The 22769-nt window shown below is 49.4% G+C and overlaps 1 protein-coding gene across 2 annotated transcripts in view; it reads right to left on the bottom strand.

Annotated features, from left to right (window-relative positions):
• LOC104316467 (uncharacterized) overlaps positions 1-787 on the bottom strand; it is a 67339-nt gene extending 66552 nt beyond the window's left edge. Inside the window, exons 1-2 of one of the 2 annotated variants that reach the window (XM_069800347.1) lie at positions 559-787; positions 165-475 (exon numbers count right to left, since the gene is read on the bottom strand). In XM_069800347.1, the coding sequence (XP_069656448.1) occupies positions 165-475; positions 559-673 (426 nt within the window). In that variant the 5' untranslated portion in view covers positions 674-787. The remainder of the gene's footprint in view (positions 1-164; positions 476-558) is intronic. The other variant, XM_069800348.1, reaches the window with a different exon arrangement.
• Positions 788-22769: the final 21982 nt, after the last annotated feature.

Here is a 22769-nt window from a genome sequence, read left to right as displayed (position 1 = left end):
GGACTTTAGTAACAGGAATACAGCCTAGGCCAGTTCCTACTGAGCACACTGAGAGGAAACTGGCCCAGCATAATAAACACTGCAAGTTACTAGCTTCTCAAGGCCCCGTTATTAGTTACCTGAAGGGTGCAAAAAACAACCGAGACAAAACGGGCTGTTCTTACCTTTAGCTGGAAAGGTTGAATTTCGTTCAAACTCTGGTTCCTGAGCTTTTTGGTGAGGATCTTCAGCATGGTACAATTCCGGGGAGCCAAGAAAGCGTTAAGCATACACACGCGCACGCATCTACATCTGCCAAGCCGCTGCTTGGCGGAGCTTCGCAGAGCTTGCCTCCAGCACCCCCAGGTACCCTGCAGCGGTGGGGGGGCGGACGGCTCCGGACCGCCCGCTTCCAGCTGTGCCCCTCTCTCCTCCGCCACTGCACTCCGTCCTGCGGACCTCCGCGGGGGAAGGAGTGGGAATCCCTTTCCAAGGCCTAAAGAAAAAAATAAATACCAAACTTCCTTTGCTTTCCGCCCTCTCCCCGGTTACGCTTCAGTAAAGGAGGGAGGTACCCACTAGCAGCTTGCTGCAAAGGACAAGAGACATTCGGCGCAGAGTGTTGAGGGACGGCAGAGCTCCCAAGCCGAGGCCCCGGGCTCAGCTCAATGGCAGCGCTCCCGTCCGCCCCCATCAGCCCCGACGCCGGCGGCCGCAGGCGGACATCGCGCCCCACTCCCGTCGGGCGCGGGCGGCGGCACCGCCGCCCCGGGCTCCCGCACCGCCGTAACCACCCCGCGCCCCGGTCCACGACGGGAAACTTGTAACAAACGGCGCGGCGGCCGCGGCACCCATTGGCCGGCCGGGGCGGGCCGGGGCGGGGAGGGGCGAGGCCTCCGCTTAAAGCGGCCCCGCCGGCGTTACCGCCGGGCCTTGCGACTCCGGCCAGGAGGATGCCCCAGGGGCTGGGGCAGGCCCGCCGCGGTGTCACCGGCGACCCTTCAGGGCGGCGTTCCCTGGGTCCCCGGCCTGGGCGGGCTCAGCTCAGGATGTGCCAGACTGGTAACGGCTTGTGCTGTACAGCACCCTGGCTCGCACCAGGAGGGTGACAGGGTGCCATGACCTATTTGTCCTGTCCCTTGACTCCAAGCACAGATCCGTAGGGAGGATGTGTGTATCCCATCTCGAGTCCCTCGAGCCACCCAGGCAGCTTGGAAGGGGCCTGCAGCTGCACGGAAACTTGCCACTGCCTTTCATCACAGCAAATGCAAGCATAGGGCTAGGGTGGCACTGGCTCCTGCTGCACCAGCTGCCCTCAGGCCCAAGCAAGGCGCTCCATTTCCATGGCCATCCCCCCACACCTCCCTGGCAAAACAGTCAGGAAGGTTACCAGGGACTGACTGACACGCTCCCAGCCTCTCTGCGCCCACAGGAAGCCACCAACACGTTTGCCAGCAGTAACAAGAAAGGACTTTCAGCCACTGCCAACCCCATGCCAGTGATAAACTCCCTGTGTCTAGGTGAAAGGTCCCTTTTGCCTATCACCAGTCCCTTGGGGCCAGCAGAGCCTTTCGTCCCAGCCTTCCTCCTGGGACAAGTTCGGAAGTGTTGAGGAGGTCTCTGCTTGTGTACAAAATCCAGAGGAGCACAGCCTGGTTAATGTATCGGTTCCACCTTCTCAGCCAGCACGCCTGTAACGAGATAAGGAAAGAGCACTCGTAAAATGCTGACTGCAGAAAAGAAAGAGAACATCTCTGCTGCAGGGGAAAAGGCCTCAGTTCAGCTCCAGTTAGCAAAGTATTTTTTTTCTTGAAGGAGTACAACAGGCACAGAGTCTGAGCCAGAAAACATTTGTGCTTTTCAGATAGTGCCGCCTTAGAAGATGCCTGCAGTAGGAAACTATCTCATCTATTAAACCATACTTGCTCTGTGAGTTCTTCATTCACACTGTGGACTTATTTTCACCTATTTTTGCCCCAGTTCACACCAAATTGAAATCACCATCCAGCCTTACACCACTAAGCCACCATATGTTGTTACAGGTACTTCCAATTTCCTTACTGCATGAATGCAGAAAAATAGGGAATAATACACATTAGCAGATTGCTAGTCTAGCACCCTGCCTCCAACAGGAGAGAGTAAAATGCCAGACAAAAGCAGAAATCCTCCATATAGATATGCAATAATATATCTAAGGTTAGGTAAGAATTAATCCTGATCCCTAACTGATAATCAAGATATATCCCAAAGCCTGACAACTGAAAATCTCTTATCATTTTCTTACCCTAGTGAATGTCACTAAAGAAGATTCTACTTTTTTTTTTTCATATAAAGCCACATTCCCCAGGCCTTTATTCATTCCTTATTCCAGCACTGGAGCGACTGGCTTTCCTCGTAATGGTCTGTAAGATATGATCCATAAACCACAGTCAGCTTAAACTACTGGGTATGATTGCTTTCCCATATCTGAGCTCTCCGGGTTCAAGCACTGGGACAGGCACATGCCAGGGGCCCGTTATTTGTCTCAGGACAGATGAAGCTGAAAAAGCTCCCTGAAACAGAGAAGAGCAGAATCTGCCATCCCACCTGTAACACCTCACAGCCTCTACCCGAACTCACACAGCCCCACTGAGGCACAGAACAGCAGCAGGGACCACAGCCTGCCTGGTGGTGGGTTCATGCTAGGCTGCCTAACCTGCTCTGGGGCCATGCTGCTTGCAACAAGCAGCAAAGGCAAATGCTGATGAGGCTTTTTCATGGCACTTGTGATGTGAGAGAAACTAATACTATAACTCCTTGTATTAACTCTGCTTCTGCAACCTTTGCCTACATGTGTTTCAGCAGATACCTGCAGAGCAGCTCTTTCTTGCTTGCTTTGTATTTCATATAACCAGAATAGCCAGGAACACCAACTATGGGTACACTCAGGTCTTTTGGGGGTCAAGTTATACACACTTGCTCCCAGTGTTTTCTCAGATTGCGTAGCCATGAGCATCTCTGTGTTCCAGCAGGCTCAGGAGAAACTCACACTCTCAAGTTCCTCCCCAGCTAACCCTGCACCTTGCACTTGTAGAGTATCATGGCCTGTCTCTTGCTCCACAGCTGCAAAGCCAGAAGCAACTGTTTAACAGATCACGTTCTCCATTCATACACAGCATCCAGCATCTCCTCTGAACGAGGCATGGTGACACACTGCTGCAACCAGTGACAAGCAATTTAGCAGACACCCAGAGGAAAAGAAGCCCTTGCAGAAAGCAGAGCTGAAACCTACTGCTGCAACTCTTGTCTTATGTGATCCCTGCCCCAAGGATGAAGCTTGACATGCTTAGATGGCTTTCCAGCAGATGACAGGTCATGCTGCTGCACCACGTACTGGAAATAAAGCTTCCTGAGAGGTCTGGAGGTGTTGCTCCTCCACACACATACAGGTTGCAGAATACTACCAAGTAACCTCTATCTAAGAATAGCAAAATATTTTCCAAGGGTAAGTAACAGTATTGTTCCCAAAACTAAGACAGAGGAAGGTTACTTGACTTTCTGAAGGTCACTGAGGAAAGCTGTGGAAAATCCAAGTATAGAAGTGGTATCTCCTGGCCCCTAGCTGTATGCTCCCAGACTGTAATCTAGCCTGTTACTAGATCACACTGCTGGAGCTATGCAAAATTCAGTGGTTTCACTTCCCAAGCATCTCATGGGATTGCTTTGCTTTGGTTTTGGTTCCTGTGGGTTTCTCACCCCTGGAGTTTTGATCTGCCTGCTGGGTTAAAACCAAATCCAAATCTCAAACCTAGTCCAAGTTTCCTCTGGTCACATGATAAAAACATGAAAAATGCATCGCATGACATTTAGAGTAAGCCCACACGCCTGCTCCAGCATTGCTTGAAGGTCTCTTTAAATTCCTCATGGCCAGACCAGGAGCAGAAGGGAGGCAAGTGGCAAGTTTCTCCTGCAAGAGCACATGGCATTGTGGTGAGAGGGAAAGGGCAGGGGCCTGTGAGCTGAGCAAGGATCCTGGTCACTTCCACAATACCCACATGTTCCTGCCTGCTGCTGCGATGGGGAAGACATCCCTGGAGAACTGCCTTAGATCCTGGTGTGCCATGTTTTATTTTCCCTCAGAGACATTCCTCTGTGGGAATCCTGGCCAAACAGTACAATAGGGGAGACAGGCAAGAGGGGTGAAGACAATGCAGCGAGGATTAGTTTAATACACAGATTCGCTCTGAGCTGTGTTTCCCGTTGTGCTCGGAGGACAATCTAATACCTTCTGCAGTTTATCTTGCCCAGGGTGTACCACCAGCACTGCAAGATGCAAGAACAGGAATGTGTGTGGGTGTAGAAGGCCCCATTAGGCAGGCCTGGCCAAGCCTTCTCATAAGGAAGGAGATGCTATTTTCACCCTTTGAAGTCACCTGGGGATTTGCTCGGCCCACCTTGCACACTGAACTGCTCTTTGGCCTCCTTTTCCCTCACGCTGTGCCATAGCAGGGTCATGCTGCATCTGTGCGGACCTTGGTCTGAACATCCCGATATTGAAGGCAAATGGAAAAAAAAACAGCCAGGGAAGAGGTTCACGTGCCATCTATTGGGGATCTCCTCTCATTACACCAAGGGAGTCAGAGGGATGAGGTGGAAAAAGTCTCATCCATCCCCTCTTGCTTGTGACTCTAACTGGGTGACGGCTGAGAGAGATACTGGAGCTACAGCCAGTGCCAGGCACGGAAGGAGCATCTGTGTGCCAAGGGCAATGCTAAAAGAGAGTAGCAAGGCAGAAGTAGGATGAAAGTTGAGCCTACAGCTTGCTGGAGGGAGATGGGAGCCCAAAGCCAGGCACATCTTGAAGGGTACCACAGAGCAGGTCCATCCACCAACTGTCTCAGCCACAGTCCAATGTATGTAGGTAAAAGCAGGGGAGAAGGACAGACCACAAAAATAATGTGAATTGTTCCCAGAACAGTATGACTGACAAAACAGGCAAAGGGCACCAAGCGCTATCCCTGAGCCAGCCACCAGTCACTTATGGCAGGTACCACAGGGCATTTCTCCTTCACGTGTGTGAATTGCTGAGTCTGTAGGCTCCTTCAGAAGGCAAAAATCTCTGACTTTGCCTCTGTGTGATGTCTGTCCTAACACAGGCCAACCTAAGCCAAGTCCCCACCATACAAACCATAAGCACCCCATGACCCAGCTGCAGGGGTGAAGTTGCAGTGCACGCAAGTGCTCTCCAAGTTCTAGCTGTGTGGTCTTTATACCAGGAGTGTGGGGCAGGGAGTTGGGAAACATCTCACATGAGGTCACAAAGGAGCCCTTCACTATGGCTATAGGCATCCAAACACGAGAACTGGCCACCATTACCTTAAGGCTACAAATGTCCCAGAACTGAGCCAGCTGCTGTCATGCAAACATTTTGGACATTCAGGGAATATCAGGAAGGGCTGGTCAGAGATGGCTGACACTGACAGCTATCTGTTCTCTTCTAGACACATCTCTTTTAGGCACATCTGAGTGATGAACTACCTAGGATACATGTTTTTGCAGATGCGGTTTTTGACTGCCATGAAAAGAAGCAGAAAAGAAATTGAAGAGAAAGGTGTTCAGAAATCACTGATCCCTGACATTTGATAGAGAAACAATGACCTTGCCAGCATAGGCCACATGGCAGCAGTAAGGAAAAGAGATGATCCTCTTAACAGCACTGCTAGGCAGCCCCATCTCTGTTATAACTCCCTTGCTGCCCATTCTCTCCCCGCAAATTGTTAGGGCCAATTAGAAAGCCAGCATATGGCTAATACACTGAGAACCAGGGAGCACAGGATTACCATGGCCGTTTACACCATGCTTCTCTAGGTGGTACTGCAGACATTTGTTCCTCTGCAAATGGGCCTTGACCCGGGGCCCACAACACCCATTTGGTAATGGGCTGCTTGGACAGCACTCACAGTGCCTGCAGTTTAGCTTGGCCAGCCAGAAGCTCCAGGGCAGCAGAGCAGCCTGGCTCCTCAGAAACACAAGCAAAGAGAAGTGATGATTTCTGCTTTAGATAGCTTCTTCCCTCTAACCCCTGGAGAAGAGGAATCATCTCATCTGGCTAAAGGATTTCTGACCTTCTTTCCTTCAAATACAGTCACTGCAACTCACTCACACCTCTTCCTTTTCAAATGCCTTCATGATAACAGTCCTCAGCTGGGATCACACAGTGGTTCTGAGCCCTGCCATGTAGCTAGCCAGGAGCAGCCAGTCCAAAGATGAAAGAAAATCCAGTCTATACATCCTACCCCCCCCAGAGAGGGCCAACCAGCTCATCAGCTCCCTCAGACTCGAGGTCTTTAGGTCAAAGATAAGAAACCTCAAACTACAATGCATAGAAGGGCAGCATCAGAGAGAAAGGGCCTAGGTTCCTGCAAAAGTGGGAAACTTCTTAAGCAAAAGTGCTAGGAAATGGGCACACTCAGTGTCTGCAGAGGAAGGGAGACAATATTATTATGGTTGCTAGTTTGATGGGGAAAATTCCTTTCTAGAACTTCCTGGTTGCCCAGACAGCCTCTGGGCTTCTCCCAGGTGTATAAATAAAATACAGCTTTCAACATCAAAGAGGTTTCCCTGTTCCTCTAGTTGGGCACCCCATCTAGATCTGTATTTGTGAGCAGTTTCTGCACTTCTATGGAAAGTAAAAAAGAGCCAGGTTAGTATCACTGGGGTAAGAAATTCCAGGAAGAGTTTCCAGGAGGTGCAAGTTTGAACTTGCTGCCTTATCCCTACCATGGACATAGTGCATGGATGAGGAGAGCAACAGCCAGGCTGCACCCACACTGTACCCTGACTGGGTCAGCCTGGGGGACTCCTGGCCACAGTGCCTCACTGTGAGCCTGGCCAGACCTCTCAAATTGCCATCAGATGATCAGAAAACACCAGACAGGCACTGGTGATGTTTCACAGAGCTGCTAGGACTCCTGTCAGCCTACCTGCGTGCCATCTCCAGCTGCTGCCAGGCTTCAATTCATCAATGGGGAGGGAAGACAGTTCTGGGTTCACTGAAGTCAGTGTGTAAACCTGTGCTACTGAGCTGCTCTTAGCATGGCAGGGAAGGCTGGGGAGGGGAGCATGAGTACTGCCTGAGGCCTCTGCAGGAGTGACAGCACAGTAGAATCCTCAGAGAAAGGCTTGGAGATAAAATATACAGCCCTTAAAATAACTGTAGACCTGAAAATGACCGAAGATTTGTGGCTGCAAACCAGCTGGAAGCCAACCGAAGGGGTCCAAGCATCCAGTAAAACTGCACTTTGAGGAATAGAACAAGACAACCTGTCTTCACAAGACTCTGCCTCAAAAGCTCAGACTGCTGGACTGGCCAAGTAAGGAGTGAACTTCGAAGATTTTGTAATGATAATAAATCACAAGCATGTCTTTTACTCCTTGCTTTCTGAATTCTGTGAATGCACATTGCATCTGTACATCCCCACCGGCTCTTCAAGAGGCCAGGGCCAAATGCTGAAGCCTTTATCAGTTTCTCACAACTAAGGACAGTTATTTGCAAGCTATCCACCAGAAATCTGAGTTGGAACAGCTCTCTAGGCAGCATGGCTGTGTAAACAAGGATGAAAATGGCCTTGGGAGGGAGGAATTGAGTTCGGCATCAAAACCCATGAGCTCTGCATGTAGACATGCTAGCAATAAAAATGGTCAAAAAGGGGGGCAAAAGAAGATGGGCTAAGACCAGGGGTGGGGATGAGATATTTTCATGGAAATCTTATCATACGTCACTCCCTTATGTCCCTTTGTTTCCAGGATAAAACCTTTCAGCTAAGAGGTGCTGTCAGAACAGAAGCAAGATCTGGCAGATCCATGGAGACACAACAGCCATGGCCTGCTCCTGTCCTACAAACCTCCCCGATGCAGAGGCTGGCTAAAAGAAACCTTGTGAAAAGCCCTATATTGTGTCTTGACAGTTTCTGTTGCCTGTATTATATACCAGCCGTCCCCAGAGGGCACAAGAGACCACTACTTTGCCTCTGCACGGGCTCACCCTTTCCAACCAAGCACCGACAGAAAGGAAAGCGGTCTGGAGGGGTTCTTGCTTTTTCACAGCTGTGCCGCTGTGTTCTTCCACACGGGCTGAGGGCAGAACCGGGATTACCAAACAGCAGCAACGAGCTGCTTTATGTTGATGAACACAGGCGCAAGCAGGAAGTTGTGCTTTATTAGCCAAAGGTCTGGGTGTCTCATGCACAGCCAGCCAGGTTGCTGTTCCCAGGCTTTGCACGCTCCCTTGTCAGTGCTTAAGCCCAAGGACAGTGCAAAAGGCCAGAGTGAAAGGATCACCCTGCCTCCACATCCCACCCTAGGATGACCTCTCCTTGTCTGAGTGCATGAGAGGTGGACACTAGAGCATGACACAAGTTACACCCCACCACCAATCTCCTAGCCCTCAAAGGAGAACAAAAGTATGGCCCACACAACCTGACTGCATTCAGAGGAGGCAATGGAGAAACAAATTCTCTCAGTCTTAGTTTTCACGCCACAGCCAGCTTTCCTAGATGTATTAATGAGTAATTTTTTGGAGCCTATTTTTGAAAAACCAGTTGTCTTTCTCAGCCAGATCTACTCAGCTGTATTCTGTCTCTCATCTAGATGGGTAATGGGCCCAGATACATAGCATCAAGTCCCCCAAATTAACGTGCTTACAATAATTACCCTGCACAAAGAAGTGCATATAGCACGTGCATGGGATTCCATCTCTGGGAGACCTGTATAGTTATGTAGCAAATTGCAAGAAAAATAGGACAGACAGATTCAGTCTAAAGGATCAGATGTTAATCTCATCACTCCCCAGCCCTCCCCTTTTCTTCCGTAATCCCAAAGGACGATTTCTGAAGATCCAGCCAAATTTGCTGTATATATGGCAGAGATTCATCATACCAGCAGATAAATGGGCTTTCAATATACTTCTGCCCAGTTCCTTGCTGCTATCATCACCATACTGTATCATCATCACAGTATCAGAGCTGTCCCAACAACTATGTGCACATCGAGCGGGATGTGGTTGGGATGGTTGGATACTTCAGTCACATATTTCATAGTAGAGTGGCAGTCCCACCAGATCAGCCAGACTCAGATAGATGAGATGAGAAGAGACACTCATTATGTCAGTGTTCATCTCAGCCCTGGCCTACATATTCTGATGCTAATGTGGTGGCTGCATCGACAGAAATGAAGCTCAAGTAAAGGTAAGTGTCAGGCTAAGAGGATAACAGCCAGAAAGAGTTAGGAGAAAGAGCTATGACTAGACCAGACAGATGGGTCAGGAAAAGTATGTCACATGGAGCACTGTAATTAGCATCCTGACCAAAGAAGTTTTGTTCCTTCATATCAATGCAGGTTTGCTGCTATCAGTCAGACACCTTTCTGTGCTGTTCTTCAGAGGACACAGAAAAGCTAAAAGCTCAAGTACACTCACGTAGTGGAAACTTGGTAGCACCATTCCCAAGAGATGTTATACTACAAGGGTCAGTATAACTGAATACACTTGCAGGGGCTTTGAAAAATTAATGTTTTGTATGTTTTTATTTTTTCCCTCTTATGTTTTACATTACTTTCTTCCCAAAATATATAGAAAATGTTAATTAAACAGAGTTCACTGTTGTTATATGCCACTGTCATGAACGCAGTGATAATAAAACTGTGTAATTACAGCCCACTTTACCTTCCACCGGGTGTCTGCTATTTAGGGAAAACACTAAAGGGTCATTAACACCAGAAGGCAAGGCTTTTTGGCTAAGGTGATAGAAGATTTAAAGGATCAAGGCCCATGCCTGCAAAAAACACAAGGTCCCATTAAATGGATCTTGGGAGAAATCAAGTATCTAAGTCCAGGCATGCAACCCTTAAAACCCTGCCTAATCCCTTGGGCTCCTAGACTATGTCTATACCAGTAAAGTAAACGTGCCCAGGACTGTTCTCTGGCACTGAGGGCCCTGGCACAGGATGGCTTTCACCCATAACATTAAATTCTTTTATCCTTCAAGCAAGGCATTTGGATCCAAGTGGTTGTTGGGAATAGCCCCTGGCCCACACTAACTCCCTCAGTCATGCCTGGGAATTGTTCGGAAGAGGTTTAACTGGCACAGGCCAAAACCATGGCAAGAATAAATTAACAGGAATCAGCTATTAATTTCATAGACAAGGGAGCTGTAGTGCCCCAGAACATTTGCTGATATAGACGTAGCCCTAAAATCCTATCATGTACACATATATAATCTATATATACATTTATATAGAATACTATGCACTTATACCGTATACTTACAAGTATCATTTGGTCTGCATAGGAAGGATTTCTTGGCAAAAGTGTGGTGGATAGGTGTTTATGTTGCTGGCTGACTAGCCATCAGCAATCCTTACTTTCAAGTGTCTTTATTCCTCCCTTCTAGGTTAACCTTGAGTTTCTACCTTCTCAGACACTACAATTTTATTCTGAATAACTCGAAACACTTGGGGGTAATTTTCACAACTGGAGTGTGTATTTGTCCATGCTTAGAGCTCTTTGTCTGGAGATTACCTTTGCTTTTGAGGTTTGCTGTGAATCTCTAACACTATCTCATGTCGATGCTGTATGGGATCTGGCAGATCCCAGGAACAGTGTGAAGCCCAGGACTCTCTTGTGACTGAGCACCTTGTGTCCACTTTGCCAGAAAGGAGCCTAAATCACAAGCTCTACCTGCTCCTCATGGTAAACAACACTGCAGCTCTTCAGAGCTGGAAGCCACTGCTCTGTCCTGTCTGCCTGATATCAGTCACACAATGTCATTTTGCACAGGGAAATGATACACAGGGATGGTGGGATTGGCACAGCAATTGTCGGCCCATTCCTGTAGCACTTTGTGTGCCCCTCAAATTACACTTTGATTTCCCCTGATAATAATAGCTGTTTTTTCCCTAAAACTACTCGTGTGGAAGCATAAGGTATTTATTTACAGGCTTAGCCTTCAGACCACTTGTTTATCCATGGATAGGATAGCATCCTCTGTCCATCCAGTCATCTTGCTTCAGCAGTGGAATACAAGCAGTAGCTGGTCTTGACTTTTACAGGAAAGACCCTAAGCTACAAAGTCAAAATCCCATGCTGTAAAAAAAAAAAAAAAAGAAACCTTTCATTCATATAAACTTGTCCATATAAATTGTATCATGTACTTGTTCATATAAAACAATATACTGTGCACATCTTAGGTGCAGGGGACAGCCTCTAAACAGTCTGGACAATATCTGGATTTAGGTTATGTTTCACTGTACCAGAGGCATCTGAATCGGCATGAACTAAAACCCACTGCCTTAAGACCTGGCTCCACATGGTGTGCAACACTGGGGCCTGTCACTCTGTGCAGTAGATCTTCCATGCTAGCAGGGCAGTCTGAGCTCAGAAAGGCTGCTTGGCGGGACCCTGAAGCTGACTTGCCTGGCCCACGAACCATGCTGAGACCTTTAAATCAGCAAAGGATGTATAATGGCCACCGAGAAGGCTGGGAAATAGCACCCTGCAGCTGCAGTTAGTGCCTGATGGGTGCTAAGGGGCCGGCAAAACAAAAGCCCAAGGCTTGTCTCCAAGCTGCCCATAGCCCATGTGCGAGCAGGAGAGCATGTCTTCACAGCTGAAAACCTGAGCCAAAAGCTGGAGCAATATACTCTGTGATTGATGCCGCTGAGTCAAAAGGAAGTGACCCACTCCTAGATAGTAGTGCAGGAACTGCTGCAGGGATAGAGTCATACAAATGCACGATCAGGCAAGGCACTCCGTAACTGAAAGCATCTGCAAACCCACTCCGCAGCAGGGGCTCAGCCAAGCTGTGTCTCTCAAGGGCAGCAAGGAGGGCTTAGAGAGCCAGGGCGTCAGGAAGGAGGGCACAGCTTGCCCTCACAGCAGCTCTCTGCCGACAGCCAGTGAGGAAGGCCTTGCTCATCCCTTAACCGAGGCAGGAAGACACATCCCCCGACAAAAAAAAAGCCCTCCCGGGGCCTCTGGCCCGCTCTCCCGCCATCCCTGCCGGCCTAGGGCCACCACCCTGCCCCCGGCGGGCCCTTCCCCTCAGCGGGCCCTTCCCCTCAGCGGGCCCTTCCCCTCAGCGGGCCCTTCCCCTCAGCGGGCCCTTCCCCTCAGCGGGGCTCCTCGGCCGGGCTCCCCAGCGGCGCCGGGCCGCGTCCGGCAGGGGGCAGCAGCGGCGCGCGCACCAACGGCCGGCCGGTCTCGCGCAACGGGCCTAACGGCCGGCGGGGCGGGGCGTCGCGCCTCGGCCTCTGCCCGCCCCGGGGCCCACCGCCTCCCGCCGGGCACCCCGCGCCCCCTTGGGGGGCGGCCGTCTCTCTTGGTGGCGGGACGACGCGGCCTCGCCCTGGCGGGGCAAGGAGCGGAGCCGTGCCCTGAGGCAGCCCGGGGCACAGGCGGCTGCCCAGCGTCACGCGGGTGTCTGCAGGGAGCTCTGGAGCCCCCCCCAGCCCCTGCCCAGCACCCTCACCTCCGAACGGGGCTGCCTGAAGGAATGCTGTGCTCGGCTACAACAGCACTGGTGCCCGTTTTAGAGCACGCAGTGATGAAAACCATCTCAGTCCCCTTCTGCCTTGGTGGGGAAGGAGTATCTCCAGGTTTCCTGTCACTACAGTAGGGCGGTGGTATTGAGCCTAAGGGGAGCATGGCCTTGGCGGCCTCCTCACTTTACCCCAAGACCTCAGCCAAACACACCGATCCAGGGTTTGGATTTATATTTGCCTTCACACACACTTTTCTGAGCTTTCCTCACTTCGGTGCAATCTCTTCTTGTAACAGTTGGGACATTGAGCCCAGTTGCAAGACTGGGTGTGCAAGTCCCTGCCAAGATTTTCCCATTGTCATGGCTTGCTGAGTTCCTTCCCCTTCCTCCACCCACCAAATCCTGCTGGGTTACTGGAAACACTGCAGTACTAATGTACCAGTGTCTTCAGGCCACCTATGGCAGAAAGGGATTTTTCCAGGAAAGGCACTTAAGACAATCACTGTCATTCCCAACTTCTATGCCACTTGCAACTGCTTCTTCTCCCTTACTGAAAAGGGGTGATAACCTATTTCAACAGCATAAGCTACTAGAGAGAAAGAAAAGAAAAAAAAAAGTTAGGTGAATCTGTGTTCTCCAAGCTCCAGGACACAGGCAAGCTGGCCAGCCAGGTCCCTATAAAACCCACTCCAGTCCATCCACTCCATCTCTTCATGGTGAGCAGCCAGCAGGTGTGCAGATTGCCTAAAGAGTGTCTCCTCCTCCCCACAAACCTTAGGAAACTTGCTGGGGCGGGGCGGGACCAACCAACTCCTCCTCCCCCCAAAAACCCTAGGGAAACAATGTTGTCTAAGTCTCAGAACAAGGTCATAAGAATCAAAATTTCTGTATTAGAGGGTGAGCTTTCATTTTCCAAATCTTTGGTCACATTTCTTAATCTCTCTGAGTCTCATAGTTTTCAATATAGCAGCATCCTACCCACCTGTGCATTCTGATGCAGGTCACTCTGTAGGCAGGCACTTCAATTATGTGTTTAAAGTGACAATTGGATGTTTTTATGATCATGACCTGAAGGAAAATCAGACTGGCAATTAACTAGAGGTAGAGAACACTCCATTAACGAAGACAATGAAGACAGGACTAAGATGTTCTTGTTCTCTTTCTTAAGGCCGGATTATTCTATACTTCTGAAAAAGCCAATTGACTTTTAAATGCCTTGGCTCCCCAAACTGCAAAACAGAGGAAAATGCCTATTACACAGGGGGAATGTGAGATTTATTTATATAAATAACAGTGGCAGCATTCTTGGAAGTTGCCAGACAAAGCATGTCATATACGGAGAACAAAGTAAATATGGCTAATAGCTTTATCGTGAAGGAAGTAGCAAATATCTTTGTCTTTATGATGCTGAGAAATATAAGGAATGAACAGCCTTTTTTCACATTGTACCTTGCACTTGGTTGCTGAATATTTATTCCCTGCTAGGTATCTAATTTGCTACTCAGTAGAACTCAGAAGGACTCACGCGTTACCATCTTAGTACATCAGACACAACCCTACCGAGAGTGAAATGCAAACAGAGAAACAACCAGAAGCTTTCTTGTACCATCAAAGATGTAGGAAAAGGAGCAAGGAAAGGTGGCAAACCACAAAGTCTGCCCAACAGAGAGGCCAAAACAGGGGAGAGAAGCATCAAAAGCAGCCACAGGCATCTGAGAGGAAAGCACAAGTGAGTGGGAGGAAGACAATGCAATAATACAAAAATAAAGCCCCTGGCCCATTTGGGCATGTTCAGATTAAAAGGCAGCCAGACTGACAACTGTCCTGAAGCTCTTCCCCACAGAGCAAGGCATTGGGTGCTTTTTGTATATAATAAAAAGGCTTTAGGCATTTCTGTTTATGCCAGCTCCCTTTATTACTTGTTCCTCAGTGAACTAGAGTCTTCCCCCCATGACAGGTTTCCCCAGCAGCCTTACCTGAACCATTAAGGCAAGTGCTGCTTTCTTCTGCCCACAGCAGCAGCAAAAGAAAACATCCAACACACACACACACCCCACCACCATTACCTGCCCCACCAGACCTACCAAGGTGCAAAATCTGCTGGAGCAACTTGCTAAAGAATTCCTTGGCTTGGCTATTCTGAGGAAAAAAGTCACACCGTTTTAGTCACATCTCAGGTGCTCTCTTTACCCAGCAGACCCCTCACAGACTTAATGTATGAGAATCATTAAGCTGCATTGTATCTTCACAACTGTAAGAGCACATGGCAAGCCAGCTCAGTACAGTACTGTAGTGGTGCAAACTGGAAAGGCAGCTAGGAGATCTCCCTTCTCTCCACAACTCCATCAAAGATGGGAATACTCTGACATGCTTTTTAATGGGTTTTAAAACATTCAGTTCTTGCCCCACAATTCAGAGCCCTCCGCATCCCAGTAGCAGAGCACATGCCGTGTAATACAGCCCAGCAAAACCTAGGTGTGATGTAGGTGGACTCAAAGTCCCTACCTCCAGCTAAAACTTTTCTACAAGTCACCCTCATAGCCCCACTCATCACCCTTACATAAATTCTGCTCCAGCTTCAGCAACCTCTGTGCACTGCTCAGGACTCTTCCTTGTCTGAGAAGACCTCACAGTATAAGAGCAGGCCCTGTAGTTGCCCTTTTCTCCACTGTGTTTGTGAGCTATGGAGAACTGGACTGGTGGGAGCCCCTGGACACCACACTCTGATGGTTGGGAGAAGTACAGCAACCTAGGAACCATGAGAAAGCTGATAGCACTTCAGGCTTTTTGTTGCCTCAAGGTAGTTAGGGTGTGATCCAGCCCCATCCTGCTTGAAGAATCTCCAGCCAAATTGCCCACTGTTCTTTAATGAGATGCACGAGGCAGAAAGGACACAGCCTGGTTTCCCCCACAAGCTTGGCTCGCCAGGCTGATGGCAGAATGCTTTTGGTGTAAAATGATGGGAAGAGCCTGAGTATCAGAGCTGCTCTTTCTCCTGGCTCAAAGATTCACTAGGGAAACCTGGTCCCTTTGCTTTCCTAGGTCTGAGGAGCTTGGCTTGACTCCAGAGAGATTACAGGTGCTGAACTGGGAGGGAGGACAGGATCCTGCCATTAATAAAGGACCAGTTGCAAGTCTGGGGAAGGAGTCTATTCCATTATTAAGATATCTCCGTTCCCTCTGGGAAGCCTTTGACCTGCAGTAAGGTCTGAGTTCAATGTCATTCTTCAGGCAGGTAATTAAGCAGGAGGCTGGTGGAGGAAACAATCTTCAATCTCTCCTTCCTGCTCCTCTCTCCATAGACTTCTTGCACCATGAAAGAGAAGTCCTTACCTGTGGACAAACCTTACCTATTGCCAAGTGTTGGGAAAAGTGTGACTTTGGGAGCTGTTAGGGAAAGGTCACTGAACTGCTAAAATCTGACAGCATCTCCATCACATCCAAACCATGGCAGCCGGTTTGCTCTCCACACCTTCTTCCACAGCTACAGTAAGAAGTGGGCAGCCCAGCATTTAATGCTTGCAACTGAGAGTAATTGAAATTGCACACGGCCCAGTTCCAACCCTACTATTGTGCAAGTCTGGGAAAGGCACCAATTCTCCTTGTGCTCTCCCCCCCGCCCCCTGAGTAAAACAAAACACCCATCAAGCAGCAGGCTGGCTTGTCTGAATGAATTAATAGCTGTAAAACAACCTGAGTTCCACACAGGTCTGTCAAAACCATTATCAGGAGTCTGACACTGGCTATCACCCCCTGCTTCAGAAACAAAGGGCAAAAAGAGTCTACATCAGGCAACTGCAGAATGACCCAGCCTCAGATTTGACATCATGCAGATATCTAACAGTAACATTTGTCCATCAGGACTGACAGCCTAGACTTGAACCAAGGCAATCTGGAGTTTCTTAGCCACCCTCTTAGCTCCCAAGGCTCAGAGCCTTAAAAGATTTAAGCATCTAAATAACATCAGCTGCCTGAAACCTAAATACCTTTGAAGAGTAGGGCCTCAGGATTAGCCTGCTAACCAGAAGAGCCTAACTTCATGCCACTGGGAACACCAGCCCTGATGTCTCATCTGATACTTGCAAAGAGGCAATTGAGAACTGAGAACCCACTAATTAAAGCAGCACAGTATCTTGCTTCTTAATACGGAGATATAATAAATGTTAATCTTTTGGGCGTGCTACTAAATATCCAAAGGGGATGTTTGTTTTGCAATTTCCCTCTTCTTTAACGGCAGCCTTTCCCTACCCTGCACAATCAGTCACCCTGCAACTCACAGCTATAAATATTTTGGCTTGCTTGATAGCTGTAGCATTTCAGTGTCTTTCACCTCAAGCTTCACCTCCACTGATCATCTGTGGCAGAGTTTCTGAGCCGATTTCATCATGTTAAGCTACACAGGCTGTGAGCTCTGTGTAGACTTTTCCTCAAGCTCTGGATGCCAAGCTGAGCCACACCAGGTACCTGAAGGAGTAGTATCAAAGGAGAGCAAGCTCCTGCCTTGGGCAACTCAGTGAAGATACAAGCCATTTGCCTGAACCACCAGAGACAGCAGAGATGTCCATTTCTGACTGAAGAAGATGGATTGGACTGGGAGGCAGGGTAGACTGAAAAGGGAAATAAGGAAGGGGACTGGATGGGTAGTCAGGAGAAGGGCAGGGGGAAGCATAAGTCAGTGGAAAGCTGAAGCAGAGGCAGTGGAGGAGGGGCAGGATGTCTAGGGAGAAACAGGGTTTGAAATAAAGGAATGGGGTGACTGACAGAGTGGGCATAGGTTAAGAGTCAGACATGAACTTTACCTGAGGAGTATGTGGAAGAGTGGAGATCATGTGGACAAAGGCAGAGGCAGTTGTGGGTATGGATGGAAAATCTAGTTATGGATATACTTAGATTCCTACCTGCCAAGTCCTAGCTATTGAAGCAGTTTTAGAGTTGCTATACAGTGGCCTTAGCAAGGGCCAAAAAAAATCCAATGGCTTTTTACAATGGGGCTTGAGAAATCTCTGAGATGGTGTCTGGAGAGGACATGTCTAACATGTGACTGGGGAGGATGAAACTTTGTAACCTGGAGACTCTTTCTAGGCATAAAGTTTGGGAGGCTTGGGGACAGTTGGTGAGTAAACAGCAGAAGAAGATGACATCGGTATTTCTGGAGGAAGAATAGCAGAAAGGGTGTGCAGAAAATATGAATGGATTGAAGGAAAAGCAATGCTGGTACCGTTGTTCCTAGCCTCTTGGGCAAACATGTGCGAGTGCCCTAGATGAAGCTGGCTTTGCTGCAGGCTTTACAGCTAATGCCATTTTAATTTCTGACATGTCACTAATGGAGAAAAATTTAACATGTATTTATTCAATGCCACTAAAAATACTCCAGCAGCTGTGGGGGAAGGAGGATAGGGCTGATCGATGGGGGACGGTGGGGAGGACCTGCACTTTTTTAAGGACTGAAATGTGACGCTTACAAGCGGGGTTTGGAAAGGCTCTCTCCCAGTAACTGCTGAGTATCCTCTGCCATGAAAACCTGCTGTCAACTGTCATGTAAAATCAGGGAGCCTGTGGGCAGAGGCTGAGAGAGACCCTTCGCATAAGTGCAGCCTGATGGACGGAAAGTAATTGCACTGCTGTGGTGTTGCCCGAACCTGGCAGGTTCTCACCAGAAACAAATACTGTTTCCCTGGTAATGAAGGAAAGGTTTAATCTAATTTCACTCCAGGTGGGTATGTTCAGTACAGCGAGTCCCTTTGCCACTGTTAACACTCACTGTGTTAGCTGTGAGTGGTCATCTGGCAGGTTTTAATGTGTCTCACAAAGTCTGCAGAAAGTGTGGGGCAGTAGGTCAGCTGAAAGGACAGCTGGGTGCATCATTTTCTTCCCCCTTCTCCTGCATGGTGCAAAGCCAGGTCACTGGCTCTTATCTTGTGCTTCTCCCTTGTCTCTGCATGGGGAGGCTTGGATCTGCAGCAAAGAGTGGCAGAGGGCCTTCTTTCTTCTTGCCTCAGAGCTGGATGCAGCTTTGATGCACAGACTGTGCAGGCTGTACAGATCTGCCCCTACTTCCACATTGTGTGACCTGGAAGGTAGACAACACACTGGCCAAGGGACCATGGCTCCCTGCACTCCCTTGGTAAACCTGTCCTGCCTTCCCTGGAATAACAGAAAGAGGATTTAATACTTCCTGGACCATGATGTCCAGACTCCTCCAACCCAATTGGGCTTTTGGTCAGGAAATCATAAAGCAATAGGAGGCTTCTCTGCTCACAGTATGCAGCTCTGTCCCTATGCTTGCTAATTAGGGAAGGGCTCACATAAAATGCTAAGATTCAAGCCTCCATGAGCACCAAGGGAACTTGGATCCAGATTAGACAGTGCTTGGATGCTTTGATGACTGGCACCGTAGAAATTACATAGATAGAGCACAGCGGAAATAGATGCAACTTTGCAGCTTTGGCTCTTCTCTGCTAGTTATAATTATTTAAGATGATGTTTCACATCATATTCAAGCTCCTGTGCAGATAGCAGCGGCAGAGAACAAGAGAGCTCAGCCACCTAGGAGAGGATTATGTGGATACGACAATGTTCAAACCCACTGGGATCTGCCACGCTGCATTATTTAAGCCCAGTAACCAAATTTAGTAACCAGCCCCTGAGGCGCTGAGAGAAAAACACAGCTTCCAGAGATCCTTCCCTACAGTTCTGTCAGCTTCCTCCTTTGAAGGAGTCACTGGCTTTTCTCTTCCTCTCTCAGCCCCACCAGCCAGGCCTGACATCCCACATTGCTCCCACAGGAGCAATGAAGTCATTTGCACAAGTGTAATGCGTGACCCAGGTACAAGCCATCACACACAGTATGAAGCCATGGGAGTCCAGTGCAGAGTTACCTGCACGGGGTAAACAAGAGCTGTCCCCGCTCCAGGCCTTCAGGATGCAGGGCACAGAGGCTGCATGTGTGCAGTGAGGAGCGAGCTCAGGTATAGACAGGCCAACCCTACAGCCAACACACAGCCTGTCTGGACTACTGGCTGCTTCCCAGCTGTAGCTCTGTACTGGATATCCATGTGTGCTCAGGCTGCTAATGCTCCCTGCTCTGTGTGGAGCCAGCTCTCACCTTCCTGGGAGCTTTGCAGCCCCAGCTAAATCTATACATGAATGTGCCTGCTGATAAAGTGTGTGGACAGAAGTAGTTCTGGACATACAGGCTCAAACTTGTGCTTGGGTGAAGATCTCTCCTTGCCTCCCTTGCCCACCAAGCGCTGCAGCTGGTGGGAAGAGGTGGGCCCAGCTCTGCCTCCCACCAGCTTTAGCCTTCCCTCAACAGCAGAGCTTTGTCACTGCTCCACAACGTCGCAATGCCAAACAATGGCACTTGTTAACAAATTTTGAAAAGGATTAAGGCAAAGGGAGTCTGGGAGGCTTGGGCAGAGCCTCTTTGCCAGCACCTCAGACTGCTGGTCATCTGGCTTGTGTTCAGTGAGCAGGTGCTATGCCACAGCAGGCCCTTGTCTCCCCAGTAAGACGGCAGTGCCCAAGTCCATGTACATGGCCAAGCTCTCTGGAGCGATCTATGGGAAGGAGAGGTTGAACAGAGTGAATATTTAACCGGCACTGTGTCAAATGCAAACACATGTCCACTGTGGTGTTTGTCATTACAGGGCACTGATCTTGTACATATATTTGAGGCAATGCAGCTTAACTCCCTGCTGATTCTGGCAGAGCTGGCTTGAGAGACCCAGAATTTACCTTGGCATGTGAAGAGGTCATTTCAGTAAAACCCAAGCCCAGCCTCAGGGAGCCATGAAATAGTGCTGAGACCTGCTGGTACTGTAGGTGACTCCCACCACCATGGCTATTAACTGCAAGGTGTGTCCTCTCCACAGCGGCGATCGGACGCCACAGCCTCTTAAAACTGTCTGCTGTCTCTTAGATCCCTCCCTGGCCTTCTGCCCAGAGCCCTGGAGGCATCAAGACGGAGACTGGTGTTTACAAACACAGCCTTTTAAACAGTGTGTGGAATGAGAAAAAGGAGCAAGCCCAGCTGAAGGGCCCTGGGAGGAGCAGATCTCATTAGAGCTCGCAGGGAATGTCTTCCTGAGCCGCCTGTCTTGACCTAGATGAGCCACACCTGAGCTGCCAGGACAAGGAACAATGGCAGGTGAGTGGGAAGGGGGCTTTTCAGGCAGTCAGGGCTCTTGCCAGATCTGCCTTGCACGAGCTGGGCCTCTGTGGTTGCTACCATGCCAGAAAGTGTACAGCAAGACTGATCATAAAGGCCAGCTCTGCAAGAAAAGGACTTTGGGGTTGCATCGATGCTATCAGCTAGTCCACAGGCCAAGAAATCTCTGCCATCTTATGCCATTCCCAGAACCCAAGCTGTGGGTATTCAGGACTGATTGGGCTTTTTAACTTCTTGTTGTTGTTGTTTTGGCAATACTCAGCCTGACCAAACTCGAAGATGGGTTATTTATCACATACCTCGAATGGCATGATACATATGGCCCTTTGCACCAGTGCCCCTAAGTTACCCCTACCCCACAGCCATTTTATCTGTAAACCACAGACTCCTTCCCAGTACTCCTATTGTTCCAGTGACCACCAGAGCTGATACCAGCATTGGCCACTGGTGGACGGTCCTAGCAAGCAGGCAACACTCAGCATAAACTGAATTCCTTTCCCTCCCTGAGCCCCTGTGCCCAGTCAGCTCTTCCCTCCGCTGCATGGACCCCTACCAAGGTGCTGCGAGTCTGTGCCAGTGAGGATGGCAGTAGCAGCTGTCATGTGGACATTGGTCCTTGGAAAGCTGTCGTCATCCAGCTCATTTCCCCCAGGACACCAAATGCCTGTCAGCTGCTGGCTGGCTCCTGCTGAGGAGTGCTGGGTGTGACACCCCAGAGCAGGGTGATTTTCTGTGAAGCCAATTTACTCGAGTCCTTTCTGAGATCTTGTCTCAAGGGGGAAATTCTCCAGTGTTGCTGTTGTGGGAGAAGTTATTCTGCAATAACTTTTAAAATAGCTGCCCATGGGGACACAGTGTGCTGGAAAAACAGTCATTTCATTCTGGTGTGATCACTCCAATTCATGAGCCTGGCTCTTTCCCCTCCCTCCCATCCACTGAAAATTAGTTTGCTCGATTCAGCTGCAAGCTCTTTGCAGGCAAGGATTTGAGGGCCACAGTTTGGCCTACAACAGGACAGCTTCCCAGCTCTATGGGCTGGGGTGCTTTCCTCGCTGCTTCAAAACAAATGGCAAAGCATGCAAATGTGCAAAGGTAGCGTGTAGCCTGCTCTTGGGGAGGGCTGTGACTCCTCAGCCTTCTCTAGGGACCTGCATGGAAACCAAGCTGTGAAAATAGAAGTAATGGTCCTGGTGAGAGGACAGCAAAGATTTCCAGCAGCTGTGACTAACATTAAACCACTTGGCAAAGGGCTTCTCACTTTCTCTCCCTCTGCCTCTCCCACCCTCTGGGAACCTCAGAAAGGGCATAACTGGAATCCCTGTACTGGGAAGGGGAGGATGAAGAACACGTAGATGCCCAGCCTGGGATTTCCTACAGCTATCACTCATACCAGGCAGACAAGAGCCACGTGCAGCAGCTCCGAAAGCAACCCACAGGAAGGGAAAGGCATAAGACTGTTTCTGTGAGATATATACACCAGGCTGGCTGAGGGCAGCCCAGACCTCTGTATCCTTGGATGTAGAAGCAAGGCCTGGGGTTTTGCCAGCAGCCTGCCACCACCCAGCCTGCTCTCTTATGCTAGTGGGGACACGTCTGCAGCAGCAAACATCCAGGCAGAGGAGATTTTCAGGACGGGTTGCTTGGCAGAGAGGGAAGGGGCAAGTGGGTGTGTAAGAGGATAAATCTGTAATGTTCCTCAATTGCGGTGCAGAAGCAGGCCTCAGATTTCCTCCTAGGGCTCAAACTTACTTTGGTAGAGCTCTTACCAGTGCTCAACCACACACTCACACAGGGAAAGAGCCACTGCTGCCTGGTGCACTGGGCCCTTCCTGAGACTGCTGGCTCCATTCTTCTTCTGCCCTAGACTGACGCAGTTACAGCCTTCCTCAGGGCTGACCCGGTTGCAGCTGAAAGCCACAGAAGACACGTGGATGCAGCAGAACCAGACAGACATAAGCTGCGCTCTGGCACAGGCACGATGAGGCAGTTGCCTGTTGGGGAAACTACTTGGGGGCTAGAAATCTGCTGATTGCCTTTACACAGAAGCAGGCTCAGGAGAAAACCCCCTTATAGAGTAGTTGAGCTCTGTCCTGTCTCCTCTACAC

This window comes from Haliaeetus albicilla, chromosome 13 (genome assembly GCF_947461875.1).
Source record: "Haliaeetus albicilla chromosome 13, bHalAlb1.1, whole genome shotgun sequence".
NCBI classification, from domain to species: domain Eukaryota; kingdom Metazoa; phylum Chordata; class Aves; order Accipitriformes; family Accipitridae; genus Haliaeetus; species Haliaeetus albicilla.
The sequence above is the reverse complement of the archived record's forward strand: the minus strand, read 5'-3'. Positions and strand labels throughout refer to the sequence as shown.